The sequence below is a fragment of the Protomyctophum parallelum genome, assembly GCF_964188405.1.
Source record: "Protomyctophum parallelum genome assembly, chromosome: 1".
Classification (NCBI taxonomy): Eukaryota; Metazoa; Chordata; class Actinopteri; order Myctophiformes; family Myctophidae; genus Protomyctophum; species Protomyctophum parallelum.
Genome location: NC_139697.1, coordinates 21,442,923 through 21,458,349, shown reverse-complemented (window position 1 = coordinate 21,458,349; position 15,427 = coordinate 21,442,923). Strand labels below are relative to the sequence as shown.

The window sequence follows — 15,427 nt, the reverse complement described above, 5'->3', positions numbered from 1 at the left end:
CTCCTATGTATTACTGTACCTTGTGGTCTTCTTGCTTACCGTAAAAAACGCTCTGAATTAAGAAGAATGCTTTTTCTACGGTTCTTCTCTCAGTTCCCAGTCTGCTTCATTGATATTTGGCTGGGGACCCCCGGAAATGCTTTGGCCATGTCTCGCGATCCCTGCCCCCCCCCCGCTGCAATTACCTTAATAATAGAGAGAATACATCATAAATAAATACTGAAACCACATATAATCATTAAGGAGAGTTTATTCATGTAGTACTCAAAATGTCTATTTTCCAGCCATTCGGTTGCAAAACAAAACAAAACAAAGTCTAGTCTGCCAGACACTGATTGCATAGGCTGGAGTGCAGCAGGAAAGCATTGTCTAAAAATATATATTTTTTTTTTACCTCCATTCATTACTACTTCCACTAGGACCTGCCCAGTAGTGAGTCAGTTTCCTATCCGTTTGAAAGATAGCCCCTTGCTTCTATATTTTATTGTTGGCATGCTATTAAAGTATGCTTTATCCCATTTAGGCCTGACCTATGTTTCTGTATCAGTGGTGCTCAAAAGTTCATGTCAAGGACCCCAAAAATTATATGTAATTGGCCGCCGACCCCATCTGAAAATATGTTGTTCCAGGGACCCTCCCAGAAGCAAAGATTTGAGTTAAAAACGTTCACTCTGAAAGAATATATATTCAATGATGATTTTCATGATTAAAAAAAATGGATCTACAAGCTCGTAGTGCTGTGAGCCGTGCTATGAGCTTGTAGATCTGCTATTTTTCAATAGCTAAAGTATAAGATAATGCTTAAAACACAAAGGTGTTCCCGCCCAGAATGGGTTATACACACCCAAAATGTACATGTGTGCACAATAGACTTACTGTAAATAATTTTGTAACACATTTGGTGGTCTGCTAAAAAACATTACTCATACCGCAAAGATGCAAGCTACACTCCGGATAAGCAGTTGTACACACACTAATTCACTCACACATACACTCACAATTATGATTTGACACAATATCAGCGGCTTGTGCAATTGCTTTTTTTTTTTTTTTTTTACTTATACTCTGTCGTCTTTATGAATTTTATGATTTTAGACTTATGAAATGTTAGATGTTTTTTTGCTTGACTAGGACCTGGGTAAACAAATTCCGTTCTGTACTTGTATAGAATGGCAATACAACTGAACCTTGACTGGAAACACGCCCAAAATTTTACCACGCACGCACGCACTTGCGCTAGGAGTCACATTTTGCCATTTCTGCAAATTGCAGCATTTAACTCCCATTTCATTTAATATGGTTATAATGTGGTTATATTCATGTAGAAAACAGAAGAAGAAATTATTATTATAATTAAAGCTAGTAAAATAAACTATAATAAAAAACCAGTACAGTAGTGCAGTAGTGCATCCAATGGATGCAGAGGTCTCTGCTTTATTGCGTCCCTTAACTATAAACTGCGTTTTGGGATGCAAAATGCACCATATTTTAATCTGTGCACATACACACTATAATGCAAGTTCATTTACTTATTATATCTTCACCGAGGGTCTTAACCAACTTTTCGGTACGCCGTTATGTTACAGTATGTCCCTACTCATGCATTTCCATTTCCTCTCCTGTACCTGCTCCATAGATTATTGACCAGGATATCAACCCCTATGTTGACCAGTGGGAAGCAGAGGGACAGTTTCCGGCTCACAAAGTCTTCAAGATCTTGGGCAGTGCTGGCTTTCTTGGAGTCACCAAACCACTGGGTAAGGATACATCATTATCTCACTTGTCTTAACCCATTCAGGCCTAACGTCGAAAAATAAATAAATAAAGATTTCTAAATCATGACAATTTTCGGAAAGATTTGAGGCACATTTTAACGATTTTTCAAAAATAGCAGACCTACAAGTTCATATCGCGCCACTCGGTGGCGCGATATGAGCTTGTAGATCTGCTAATTTTCAATAGCTAATTTATAACATAATGTATGTAACCAACAGGGGTTCCCGCTCAAAATGGGTAAAACGTAAAACAATATCTTTCTATAGCTAAAGTATAACGTAATGCTTGAAACACCAAAAGGGGTTCCCGCCCAGAATCGGTTAAGGTGCATCAAGGCGATATTGACACGGGGATAAATAAAAACGAAACGTAAGAATTGTGTTTACATTTTTTTAGAATGATTGAGTATGCATTGTTTACACCGTTCCCTTCATCTTATGCTGTATTTTATATTGTGTCTAGTTTAGACTTATTTCCGCTGTAATTCTGTGCGTTTGTCACATCCAGATCCAGCAATAATTGCCTGTTACATTCCAGTTCCAGATGTTGAGCTGTAGAATCTGAGACATTTTGCAGACACAATTCAATTCAATTCAATTCAATTCAATTCAATTCAATTCAATTCAATTCAAAGGGCTTTATTGGCATGAGAAAACATACGTTTACATTGCCAAAGCAGAAAGAACAATACAACAATACAGCAATACAATCAACACACTTTGAATAAAAAATATCTCTATCGGCTCATAAGAAGTACTACGTCATACGATTGTTTAAAAAAATATTACAATTTCAGTGAAAATGAAAGGGAGATGAATTGTATTTTGGAGTGGCCAATATACAGTATTATGTAAAATATACTGTGTGCCAAATTGTATGATTTGAATCATATGATATCTTTAAATAGGTTGCATTTCAATATGTGAACATTGAACATTGAACATTGGAAACCATTGAGAAGATTCTCACAGTCGGCAGGTTAGAGAAGGAGGAGGAGGGCCGAGAAATAAAGTCTGCTGAGTAAACAGTCCTTAGGCATTAGTAGACTAAGACTCGGTAGATTACCTGATGGCTAACCGCTTAACCCTGTCGCGACATGCTGACACAGATTACCTGTTATTATTTTTTTACTGTTGTCTCTAGTATGATGGAATATAAATTAAGCGAACGTCTTATTACTACGATAAATTGGCATTAATTCAAACATAGCAAGGTTTTTATTGTCTATAAATGAAAATCACACCTGTGTGAACCGAGTGGTGCAACTCCCCTCTCTCCCCCCCCTCCTCTCTCTCTCTCTCTCTCTCTCTCATTAGCAGGCAACAGTGCAGCACTGTCTCTCTCTCTCTGTTTCTGGCACAACAGCGCCCCTACTGGTACTCATACTGGTGCTCATTAACGTCACATAGGTGAACCAACACATAGGTGAACCAACACATAGGTGAACACGGACATTGCTGTTCCTTGGAGTGTTTGCACCACTCAAAAATGTATGAATATAAATGTATACAGGATAAATATATGATAACTTAACATATAGATTTCTTTGCTTAAACTTTTGGCTTTTGGCTTAAACTTTTAAAGCATACTTAAAAAGGTTATCTTTGAAAAACAAAGAGAGAGTCCCGCACACTGTCAGACACTTGCCAGAATGTTGCTCTTTATTGGGTCGACGTTTCGGTCGATTAGACCTTCATCAGGACAGACAATTGTCTACGCACCTGTCGCTAGCCTTCTGAGGTGTGCATCGGCCTTTGCAAAACCTTTAAAGCATGACATTTGTATGGTGTGCAAGAATAGAATATTAAAATGTCCAATGTGTTTTCTGCTGTTGCTAGTTTATTATTCACTTAGCAGCACAGGCGGATCTAGAGATAAAGGGGCCCCTGGGCCACCAACATGCAAAGGGCCCCCCCCTTTGTTTGAGGGTTTAAACACTTGCAGTAACATGTATCATATGATGGTTTAGGACAGGGGTTTTCAACAGGTCGTCCGTGGAGGTATTGCATGTGGTCCCTGACCATGCATTTAGTACTCTAGGATAGATTTATTTTACGTTTTCTTTCTACTAGTTGAGAAACGGTGAACTGAGTTAAAATCTCAAGAAGGGGAAGTTCACCGGAATGTCTGGATGAGTCACTAGGAAATAATTAGTCAATGGATACAATGTATGCACATGGGATGCATAGCAAGTGATACAAGAGCACTAATCTTAGCCCATATCCCCACCCAACACAACAGTGTTTCTAAATCAGGGTGGCGGTCCCTCATTCACAATCAGTTGAAAACCACTGGTTTAGGACATTTAGGGATTATTTTATTGACATGATAAGCCCATTACTGGCAAAAAGTTCAAAGGTAATAACTGTTATTACTGTAACTTTGCCCTTTTAAAACTGTCATTTTGTAACTTTTGTAATATTCTCAGTGCCGCTCAACAAGGCAGCTCACAAGCAAGACGGGATACAATTGCTGCCACTCCCTCTTCCAAAGAAAAATATACTGCTCCACTTTTCCATCCTCACTGATGCACACACACACCAGGCATGTCGGCACGATGCCCAAGGGAGCGAGCATGGGAAGTTAGTTGAGCTTAGATAAAAAATCACACCCGTGTGAACTGAGTGGTGCAAGTCCCCTCTCCCCTGCCCCCCCTCCTCTCTCTCTCATTAGCAGGCAACAGTGCAGCACTATCTCTCTGTCTCTGTTTCTGGCACAACAGCGCCCCTTCTGGTACTCATAGTCACATAGCAACACACAGTCACATACCTAGGTCAACACGGACATTGCTGTTCCTTGGAGTGGTTGCACCACTCAAAAAAAGTTAATATGGCAGAACTGACCTACAAAATCATCCATCACCGTTTGTGTCTGCCTGTCTGCCGTTTGTGTCTGCCTCTCGAGAATAGGCTGCACAACTGGCAACGTAGACTAATTTGCACCAACAGTGTAACAACAGACGCTCCTTCAGCTGTGGTATGTACAGGTATATTGCAGTAAGTGCACTACTGGGGAAAAATAGACTTCAAGGCAACTTGCTGTAACAGGCCCATTGTGGAGCTGTTTTCTTTCTCATAGTGTATCTTGACCTACATATTTTGTCTCATAGGACATGAATACATTATACATGGCACTGCTTGTTGTGTTATACCGTATGTTTTTTCTACGAACCCACTCCAGAGGACGATACAGGTAGTCAAAGTGACGTCGTACTTTAGTTTACTGACTTTAGATGTTTCATTATAACCCTTAACTGAGTAGATGTTTCGTTTATAAGTAACCCTTAACTGAGATACAGTGTGAGACACATGGAAATCATAGAGATTTTCTAACAAAGAGGTTGGTATCAAATTAATTGCTTATTTGTTTTAATACGCATGTTAAGTGTGCAGCACTTGTCATTAAACCATTTTGGGCGGGAACCCCTTTTGGTGTTTTAAGCATTATGTTGTACTTTAGCTATTGAAAAATAACAGATCTACAAGCTATTAACTTGTAGGTCTGCTATTTTTGAAAAATCGTGAAAATGTGCCTTAAATCTTTGAATATATATATTATTACAGAATGAACATTTTAACTCAAATCTTTGCTTCTGGGGAGGTCCCTGGAACAACATATTTTCAGATGGGGGCGGAGGCATATTACATATACATTTTGGGGTCATTGACATGAAATATTGAGCACCACTCACTGATACAGAAACATAAGGTTTTTCAGAAAACTGTCAGGATTTTGAAGACATTTTTTAAATTCAGGCCTAAATGCAGTAAATGGGTTAATAATATGCTCTAAAATTCTGAAATGGTCATGGTATCGTATAATTGTATTACAACTGGAAACCTTTCCGTGCTGAAACACTGACTAATGAATGCAAGCTCTCAAGAGAGGCCTGGACTTCAATTGATTTAGAAGGCTCAGACTCACTCACTGAGCACTGGGATTTAGGACTTAGTTAATCTGGTTGATTGCCATATGACTCATCAGATGGAGGGAGATGAATTGTCTCCCACCAAAATAGCAGACCTACAAGCTCGTAGCGCGCCACTCGGTGGCGTGCTATGAGCTTGTAGATCTGCTATTTTTCAATAGCTAAAGCTATTAACCCCAAAATGGGTTAATCTGACAACTCTTCCCATTGCATTGTTTGTGCTGACTTCCAACCTCCGTGCACTAGAAACATCTCCGCCAGCTTATGCAAATGTGTTCCCAAAAGACACGGAACAGAAAGTGTTATTTCAGATATTCATAATTACACGTTGCACAATAACACGTTACATAATACACGTTCGACAGGTGGGAGAGTACTCTGTGTGCAATTTGGAAGGAAAGTACAGCAGATAAGGAGAATTGGTTTGGTGGAATGAGGAAGTGCAGGATAGTGTACACAGAGCAGTGTTGTTTTTGTCGACTAAAACCAAGACGAAAAATGTTCGTCGACAACCTTTTTTCACTGAGGAAAACTAGACTAAAATGTTAGGAAGGGATTTTACGATTAGTTGCATGCTGAAAATAGCCTATCTACAAGCTCACAACGAGTGGCGCTGCGACGTGTTGTGAGCTTGTAGATCGGCTATTTTTAGCAAGTGAAAAAAACTGTCGACTAAATCAACTGCAGATTTAGTCGACTAAAATCTTATGATATTTAGTCGACTAAAAGTAGACCAACACTAAAACATTCCAGGTGACTAAAATGTGACTAAAACTAAATTAAAACTATTCAAGAGACTATGACTAAAACTAAAATAGAAATTTGCTGCCAAAAACAACACTGGTACAGAGAAATGGGGTTACCTATGAAGAGGTGTTTAGAGTACAGGGAGGTGCAGTGTAAGGTGAAGGTGGGTCATGTGGCAAAGGCCAAACAAAGGGCATTACGATGAGTTATATGCTGGGCAGCAAGGAGGGAGAGACTGATTCATACAGGTCGGCAAGACGGACAGATGGAGATGGGAAGGGCATACAACAGGTTAGGGTGATTAAGGATAGAGATGGAAATGTATTGACAGGTGCCGGAAGTGTGATGATGGCAAGATGAACGAGTTAATGAACGAGGAAAATGAGAGGGAACAAAGAGTAGAAGAGGTAACCGTGGTGAACCAGTAAGTTACATAGGTTAGTAGGCATGTAACGATATATCATATATCAATATTATATCCCGACGATATGCATCGATTTATTAAAAATTAATATCGATTTTCAAAACAAAGAAAATATTATTATTATTTTTTTTAGGGGGGCTAGTGTGTGATATGAAAAGTGAGCTGTAATCATATTCCATCATATTCACGTGCTTTTGGAGAGAAATGAGACCGACTGTAGTCACTTTCAGTAGTAGCGGCTGAGAGTCTGTGACACAGGTGATGGTCGTTATTGATGCTAATTAATACATCAAGGAAGGCAATTATGTCTCTGCACTGTCAAATAGGTCTACATCTATCCTAAGATGCCATCAAAGAAAAGAAGAAATGTTAACTCGAGCTAGGTTTAAACATGAAAGCATGTTTACAGAAATGAAGTAATTGTACATGAAAAGTAATGCTACTTTTGCAATGTAGTTAAATAAAAATTGTGAAAAAAGCTTGGGGGGAAGATAAATCATTTAAAAAAAAAAGATTTTTGGGTCATTTGTCTGGAAAATAATATCATAAAATAATAAAATCGTATCGTGAACCTCGTATCGTATTGTGATTTGAGTGTATCGTTACATGCCTATACAGTAGATTAGTGAGACTATGTGAGGAAGGCATAACCGATTTTGGACTGAGGTCGCTTCTAAATAAATAAATGGTTTTCTGAAAAACCCATGTTTCTATGTCATTTGTGCCCAACCTTTTTCATGTCGAGGACCCCCAGAATTATCTCTATTGGGCCACGGACCCCCATCGGAAAATATGTAGTTCCAGGGACCCCCCCAGAAGCCAATACTTTAGTTAAAAATGTTCGCTCTGAAATATATATTCAAAGATTTGCGCCACATTTTCACGACTTAAATTTCTTTTGCAGACCTACAAGCTTGTAGCGCGCCACTCTGTGGCGCGCTATGAGCTTGTAGATCTGCTATTTTTCAATAGCTAAAGTATAACATAATGCTTATAGAACACCAAAAGGGGTTCCCGTCCAAAATGGCTTTAAGTAAAGAGAATGTGTGGAAAAGCAGTTGGTCAAGTCATGATAGTCATGAGGTATATGGACGTGTCTAGGAGAGGTGGCAGTCGAATTTTTGTCTGGGTGGTTCAACAGGACCTTAGAGAATGAGAGGATGCCTGAGGATTGGAGGAAGTGTGCTGGTGGTGCCGGTTTTTAGGTAGCGTGGCGTTGGTCCGACCTCCCAGCGGGGGGGACCCAAGTGGAACAGTGAGGTTAGGTTGTTTTTGGCAGCGATTTTAGTTTTAGTCATAGTCTCTTGAATAGTTTTAATTTAGTCACATTTTAGTCACCTGGAATGTTTTAGTGTTTAGTTTTAGTCCACTAAATATAAGATTTTAGTCGACTAAATCTACAGTTGATTTAGTCGACTAAAATGTATTTTGTCGGGCCGTTGTAATGACACATGCTTTTACACATGCTGAGCGACGCATTGTGAGCTTGTAGATCCGCTATTTTCAGCATGCAACCAAGTGTAAAATGACTTATACTGGATCTCTTGTCCACTAGTCCCTTCCTAACATTTTAGTCTAGTTTTTATTTGTTGACGAAATTGTCAATATATATCTAGTCTTAGTCATCATAGCTTATTTTCATTTAGTTTCCATTTAGTTTTTGTCAGTGAAAAAAGGTAGTCGACGAACATTTTTCATCTTGGTTTTAGTCGGCGAAATCAACACTGGAGGTTACAGGGAGTAGACGTGAAGAAGGACTTTTAAGTATTTAGGGTCAACATTTCAGAGCAATGGAGAGTTTGGAAAAAAGAGGTGAGGAAACGAGGGCAAGCAGGTTGGAATGGGTGGAGAAAAGTGTCAGGTGTGATGTGTGATCGGAAAGTGAGTTACTCCCAGTTCTCTCTGGGCGTAACAAGGATGGATAGGATCAGGAACAAGTATATCAGAGGGACAGCGCATGATGTGCAGGTTGGTGCCTTGCATGGTTTCCTCCGGCATCGGTGTGTGAATGTAATGCACTAAAATGCCTTGAATAAAGACGCTATATAAATTCACCATTTAAGACTTCCCCTTTTTGTAACATCCATTCAAATAAAACCAAAATCACACATGCATGTCATGAGCACATGCTGTAATGGTGGTACTCGTTCACAGCTTGCTTCCAACAACATACATTGTCTCTCTTACATTGTCTTTCCTCAACTACATATTATGCTTTGTCGATTGAGTGCAGGATGCAGACTCGCGGCAAACGTTGAGAATTAACAACCTTTGAAGCAACATTGCTCCCTCACTGTGACAGGGCCAGAAAGGTCGCCCTCACCCTCCATCCTTCCCCTCTGTGAGGAGGAAAGGCTTTTAAAAACACGGAACGTTCAGTTTTGCCGAGCAACAAAGTTTATGGGAGAAGACAAGACATGCATGACCGTTGGCTCCCTGCCTGTTTCCCCTGAACTGTGAACACACCAGTGTTGATTTCGTCGACTAAAACTATGACGAAAAATGTCCGTCGACTACGTAAATGGAAATTAAATGCTAAGCTATTATGATAAACTAAGACTAAATATATTGACAATTTCGTCAAAAAATAAAAACTAGACTAAAATGTTAGGAATGGACTAGTGGTAAAACTACCCCCCCCCCCCCTGGCCAGCCGGGGAGCCTGATGGAGGGGAAAGGAACTGGTCGGAATAGCGTGTTCCTTCCACGCATTACGTCCAGCTGGGGAAACTCTCCCCTGTCAGGTGAAAAGAAGCAGCTTGGACTCCTCATGCATTGAAGGAAGCATGAGGTCAGTCCGTTGCTCTTCCCAGGTTGGCAGAGGAAGTGTAGCGCCCAGGATTATATTAGATAATTGACAATGGGTAAAAAAAAAAAGGGTTGCAAAATCGTGGGATGAAAATTATATTAAAAAAGGAAGAAAATAAAAAGGAAGGGACTAGTGGAGAAGAGATCCAGTGTAAGTAAAAGACACTCATTTTACATTTGGTGAAAACATGCTGTTTTCAGCAAGTGTAAAATCAGCCATTACAACGGCATCAAGGCCCGCCAAAATACATTTTAGTCGACTAAATTAACTGTAGATTTAGTCGACTAAAATCTTATGATATTTAGTCGACTACAACTAGAGTCTAGTTGTAGTCGACTAAATATAAGATTTAGTTTCAGTCACATTTTAGTCACCTGGAGTGTTTTAGTCTAGTTACTAGTTGCTAAAACACTCCAGGTGACTAAAATGTGACTGAAACTAAATTAAAACTATTCAAGAGACTGCTGTCAAAAACAACACCGGAACACACTACTCACATCCACAGTTCACACTCTTGACATTGGCCTCGTCTCCTCCCTTCTGGACCGAACCTGGCATTCCACACCATGTTTCCACTGGGAGGAATGTTTGGGATATTTAATGTCACGGTAGTGAAGATCATACCATATCATCTCCAAGGATTTCTATAATGTCAAGATTGAATCTCATTTATAATGTCAAGACTTTATCTCATTTATTTCTGTAATAAATGTAACAAACCTTCTGGTTTCTAAATTGTACAATATTGATCCATTAAGACATGAGGCCGATTCTACAAATGTCTTCTAAACAGTTTTCAGACAAACTTATGTTGCTATTATCAGTGGTGCTCATGTCAAGGACCCTCAAAATTGGAAAATGTATTTGGAACCCCATCTCAAAATATGTTGTTCCAGGCACCCCGAGAAGCCAGACATGACAGTTTTCTGAAATACCTATGTTTCTACCTATGTTTCAAAAATAGCAGACCTACAAGCTCGTAGCGCGACACTCGGTGGCGCGCTATGAGCTTGTAGATCTGCTATTTTTCAATAGCTAAATTATTACCAAAAGGGGTTCCCGCCCCAAAATGGGTTAAAAATGTTTGCTCTAAAAATATTTTATGCATACATTCAAAGATTTGCACAAATCTTCACAATTAAAAAAGGAAATCGCAGACCTGCAAGCTCATCTGCAAGTAAGCCTTGCCGAGCCATGAGGCCCATCAGGGCTAACTTAACACAATGTCCCAATGAAAAGACGTCAGTAAGAAACACATGTATCCATTTTAATTGTTGCTAAGGGTTGTCTTGGAGAGTGAGGGACCAGTGATTCACTGGTCCCACGTTGCCATGTTGTCACCCTTTTTAAGGAAATGTGGTCTAATAAATTATCACAAGTTTTTGAGTCATGATGCCATCCCAACAATCTTCAGTAGTGTCATCTTATTTACATAGAGTTTGTGTTGGCATGCACGTTTTAAAATGCGAACTTAAAAACGTGAGCTCAGTAGAGTGCAAATCTCCATCAAGAGGCTTGAATACACTTCACCATGTCCGATGAAGTAACATCAAACTACATGTGTGTATATACTGTATATGTCTCTCTCTCTCTCTCTCTCTCTCTAGGACAAAATGTGTAAAACGTAGAACAAATAATTCACTAATTCAGATAAAAGCAGTGAATTGATAGTGTGTGGCATGTTCCACAAGACTGCTATCAGAAATACGATATACAATAAAGTGTTTAATATCAATTAAAAATAGTAATAAATGAAAGAAATAATAGGAAAAAAAGACTCCCTCATGGCTCACGCATTAGTTGCAATGGGTTTATATAGGAAGGGGTGTCTAAAAACATATCTAAATATTGAATCAAGCAACATAAAAACGGTCTGTGGTGAACACACTAAAACCCAATTAAACACGATTAAAAGTAAAAATAAATCCCATCTCTTTATTTGTTTTAAGTCTACATCGTTGCACACAGAAATGTCACTGTGACATACGCAAGCCGGGAACAGCTGCTGTTCCGAGCACGGGAACACAATATATGCTCCCATATCGATCACAGCAGCACCATATGTTTTATTTAGCTTGTCTTTGCCCCAGTCCGTCTGCGTTGCTTTACTTCCCCTACTTGTTCACCTATACAGAGCCAGCTGTTTGTAAAAAAGTGGGTGAAACTAAAGCACTGCACTTCCCTTTGTCCACATCGTCAACCACAGGGGTTTCCAGGGCTGTCACAGACTTATCACGGCACAGCTGTTTCCTCTTTTTCTTTTTTTTCTTTTTGGCTCCCTCCTCTCCCTTGTTTGCTTTTTCAACATGTCTCTTTCCCTCTGTCTCACTCTGTCTCTCTCTCTCTCTCTCTCTTCCTCTCACTCTGTCTCTGTCTCTGTATCTCCCCCTGTTCGATCCATCATTCGATAGGTACGCTGACAGGTGGCGCTGACCCTCCTGTCGGCTTGGAAGTGCCGGGGCCCATGTGTTATTACCTTGTACTTTTTCATTGCCAAGCTGAGTGGACCATTTTCATTACACGGCGGCTGACATATTTCGTAACGTTAAATGACTGCTCTGTCATCTTAAATGTCAGGTACCGCGGTCCCCATTCCTCATTCATGAGTGATTTTCAAAAGGGATAAAGAAAAGAAGGTACTCGCACACCGTTGACTGTGACGTTTTGAGCGCAATGCTCTTCCTCAGACTGGAGATGAACACAGAGGAACACATCTTTATACAACCCTCTTGTCGATCATGATCACATGGAATGGGTAACAGCTGTGTACAGAATCACACGATCAAAACAAGTCAGAGATGGTCAAAAAGCTGACAAAGAGTTAAGTGATAAATGCATGATAGAAAATAAACATCACAAAATGTCTCTCCTCATGTTCTTGTATACAATACATCAAGATGAACCAGAAGTTGTTTTACATACATTCATAAATACATTAGTTAAGATTCACCATTATACAAAAAAGGCCATCTGCTTGTTAAAATTAAAATTAGATAGAGAAATATATTCAAATACCAACACACAGCCATCGATTTTCAAAACGGGCACTATACTAGAGGTCCATAAATTTGCCATCTTAGCATAGACGCAGTAGCCTGCTTCGAAGAGATTCTGTGTTTGGGGGGGTGGGTGGGGCAACACTTTTAGTGGCCAACGAGGGCAACACTTTTAGTAGTATCTGATTACAATAAACTAAATCCTGAAGTGGCGCCACAGACATAAACAGCCAAAAAACTATATTGTGTCACACAAAAATGTGTTGATCAAGTTAGAGAGACTCGCTTCCAGACGAAACGGATGTACAAGGCAGTGCGAACTGTTTTTCATGGTGTTCACGCATTTTGGGCGGGATAGGAACCCCTTTTGGTGTTTAGCTATTGAAAAATAGCAGATCTACAAGCTCATTGTAGTTCTGCTATTTAAAAAAAATGGGTTAAATGGGCCGTGGAACAATGCAAAATTATCTGGACAGGAGCGCGCTCGTGACTTTCAAACAACAATGAGATGCATACACCTTCTGCAATATACTGTACACTACGTTTACGCCCAGGTTATACACTAAATGTGAATGAGGCCCGTTGTGTCGGTTTTTGCTTGCTACCACTTCCCGGTGCCTGACACGGTGTCCTGCCAGCCTCATCCTTCTCTCCCTGACCTTGTCTGTGATCTGTGTGGGAGGCCTCCAATGAGGTTCACGTTTCTGATGTGGTCTGCCCACCCATGTGACATCAAGTCAGGCCCTGTTCAGGCCCTGTTCCTGCTGTGCTATGAGCATCCACATCTCGGCCGTACTGTACAGAACACGTGCAGCAGTACTCACTCCACTGTAGCTACGGACAGCTGCCTTATTGAAGCCATCTCCCCCTTGTCAGAGGCAAGTCGGGCCACTGAGATATTTGAAGTGCTTTGAGTAACGTCATGATGGTGGCAGTGGTTTTGTCTTCCATGTTAATCCATTTAGGACGGGAAACCCTTTGTTTTGTTTTTTTTTACATTTAAAGACGTGAACCACTTTTGGGTTAGTTGTTGCTACGTTTTTCAGAAAACTTACGGGGGAGCAGCAACACTTGGAGACTAGGTGGCTGCACCGACAATTCACCCTTTGTCAGTCCCGCCCGTGGCTGTGCCCCTCTTCGCACCCATTGGTTGCCGTTTCATGACAAAAATCCTTTCTCTCCATCCACTACCATTGAAATAACATGTTTTTCAGTTGCTTTATATTGAGATTCTGTGCACTCAATTCTTATTTTAAACTTGGTGTCAGTAAAAAAGGAACATTGCAGATGCAGCATGGTGAACAGGGCATGTCATGTTTGTTTTTTAGTTTTTTTTCTCCAAAAAATGATGTTTTAGCAAATTCTACATAAACAAGGCTGAACCAGGGCGGAACGAGGCAGAAAGAGCCTGCTGGTTAGTCAGTCAGGGACCAATCGGAAGGCTGACAAATGGTGAATTTGTTCCGTCCCATGGGAAGTTCCGTATTTACAGTATTCCCCCCCGCCCCTCTGAAGGCGAGGTGAAGGGCTGCGTAACCCCCGCTGCGTAACCCCCGCGGACACACTGAAAAAATAGAGCACTTTGTGTAAAAAACATGATTCACGCGCAGAGCTTCGTCCGCACAACCTGCACACCTGCAGCCAGGTTCCATTGATTATAGTGGCAGCGTGCGTACCGCTGCAGAGCCAATTCCGCCCCCAGTGTAGCCCCGCCCACAGAAGGCATTTTGAGATTTCGACCTCACGGTCTAAATGGGTTATTTTTGCATTAAGCTTGAGGCCAATCTTCCTGCACTCCATTTCTACTGTGTCAGAGACTTAGGGAGGCTAGACATGATTACATGACATCCAATTCACAGTGACATTTTATTATTTGTATACAGTTTTCTGACGCGCCGTCATTCCTTTCATCCACTGGAGGTTGTTCCCACACATAATTATTTGTCTTTGTATGTGTTTTAGCTTTTTCTCAAGGTTTTATGCTAGCAACTTGCAGGGTCTGTGTTTATCGCTGAGGACTTTAGAGAAGGTCTGAGATTCAATGTAAAAAATGGGTAAGGTAAGCTCGCGTCATTGCACTTACTTAGTAGCCTCTGTGTAGTGCATTTCTGTATGAGATGTGGGCTGTGCCAGTTCACAGCTAATGCTGTAACGGATGTATGAAAGACGAAAAGAAAGGTCAGGTGGTACGACGCGAGAGTGTGTGTGAGAAAAACGGCATGTGGGAAGTGGAGATATTCACACGGTTGATAATGCATTGTTAAACTCTATTATGGACCTGAGTTCTGATGCTTCTGATGCACAGAACGGATGTATAATGGCATTTTCAGACACTCATTATTTCACATTTCCAGTAAAGATCAAAGCACCTTTAATACCGCCGGTACTTATTTGTTTTGGTTTATTACAACATAGCAAAAGTAAGTGTGTGTGTGTGTGTGTGTCCATCCTTTACAGAATATGGAGGACTGGGCCTGGACTTCAGCTACAGTGTGGCAGTGTCAGAAGAACTGGGTAACATCCGCTGCGGAGGCATCCCAATGGCTATTGGCGTTCAGACGGACATGGCCACTCCTGCTCTGGCCAGGTACTGTGCATCAGTGGTTCTCAGAGTGGGGTCTGGGGGGGTAACAAGACAACTCACCCCGTTTCTGTTTTCCTCCCAGACATTTCCCCAGTGAGGGGTGGGACAGCAGACGGCTGGACTTTGAATTTCTCTAACTATAAACTTTCATGACAGCAGACAG

The 15,427-nt window shown here is 40.7% G+C and overlaps 1 protein-coding gene across 1 annotated transcript in view; it reads left to right on the top strand.

Moving 5' to 3' along the window:
• Window positions 1-15,427, top strand: part of LOC310866711 (putative acyl-CoA dehydrogenase 6) — a 35,895-nt gene that overhangs the window by 10,422 nt on the left and 10,046 nt on the right. The window contains exons 2-3 of the mRNA XM_083776422.1: window positions 1,637-1,757; window positions 15,138-15,267. Coding sequence (XP_083632548.1) covers window positions 1,637-1,757; window positions 15,138-15,267 — 251 coding nt within the window. The remainder of the gene's footprint in view (window positions 1-1,636; window positions 1,758-15,137; window positions 15,268-15,427) is intronic.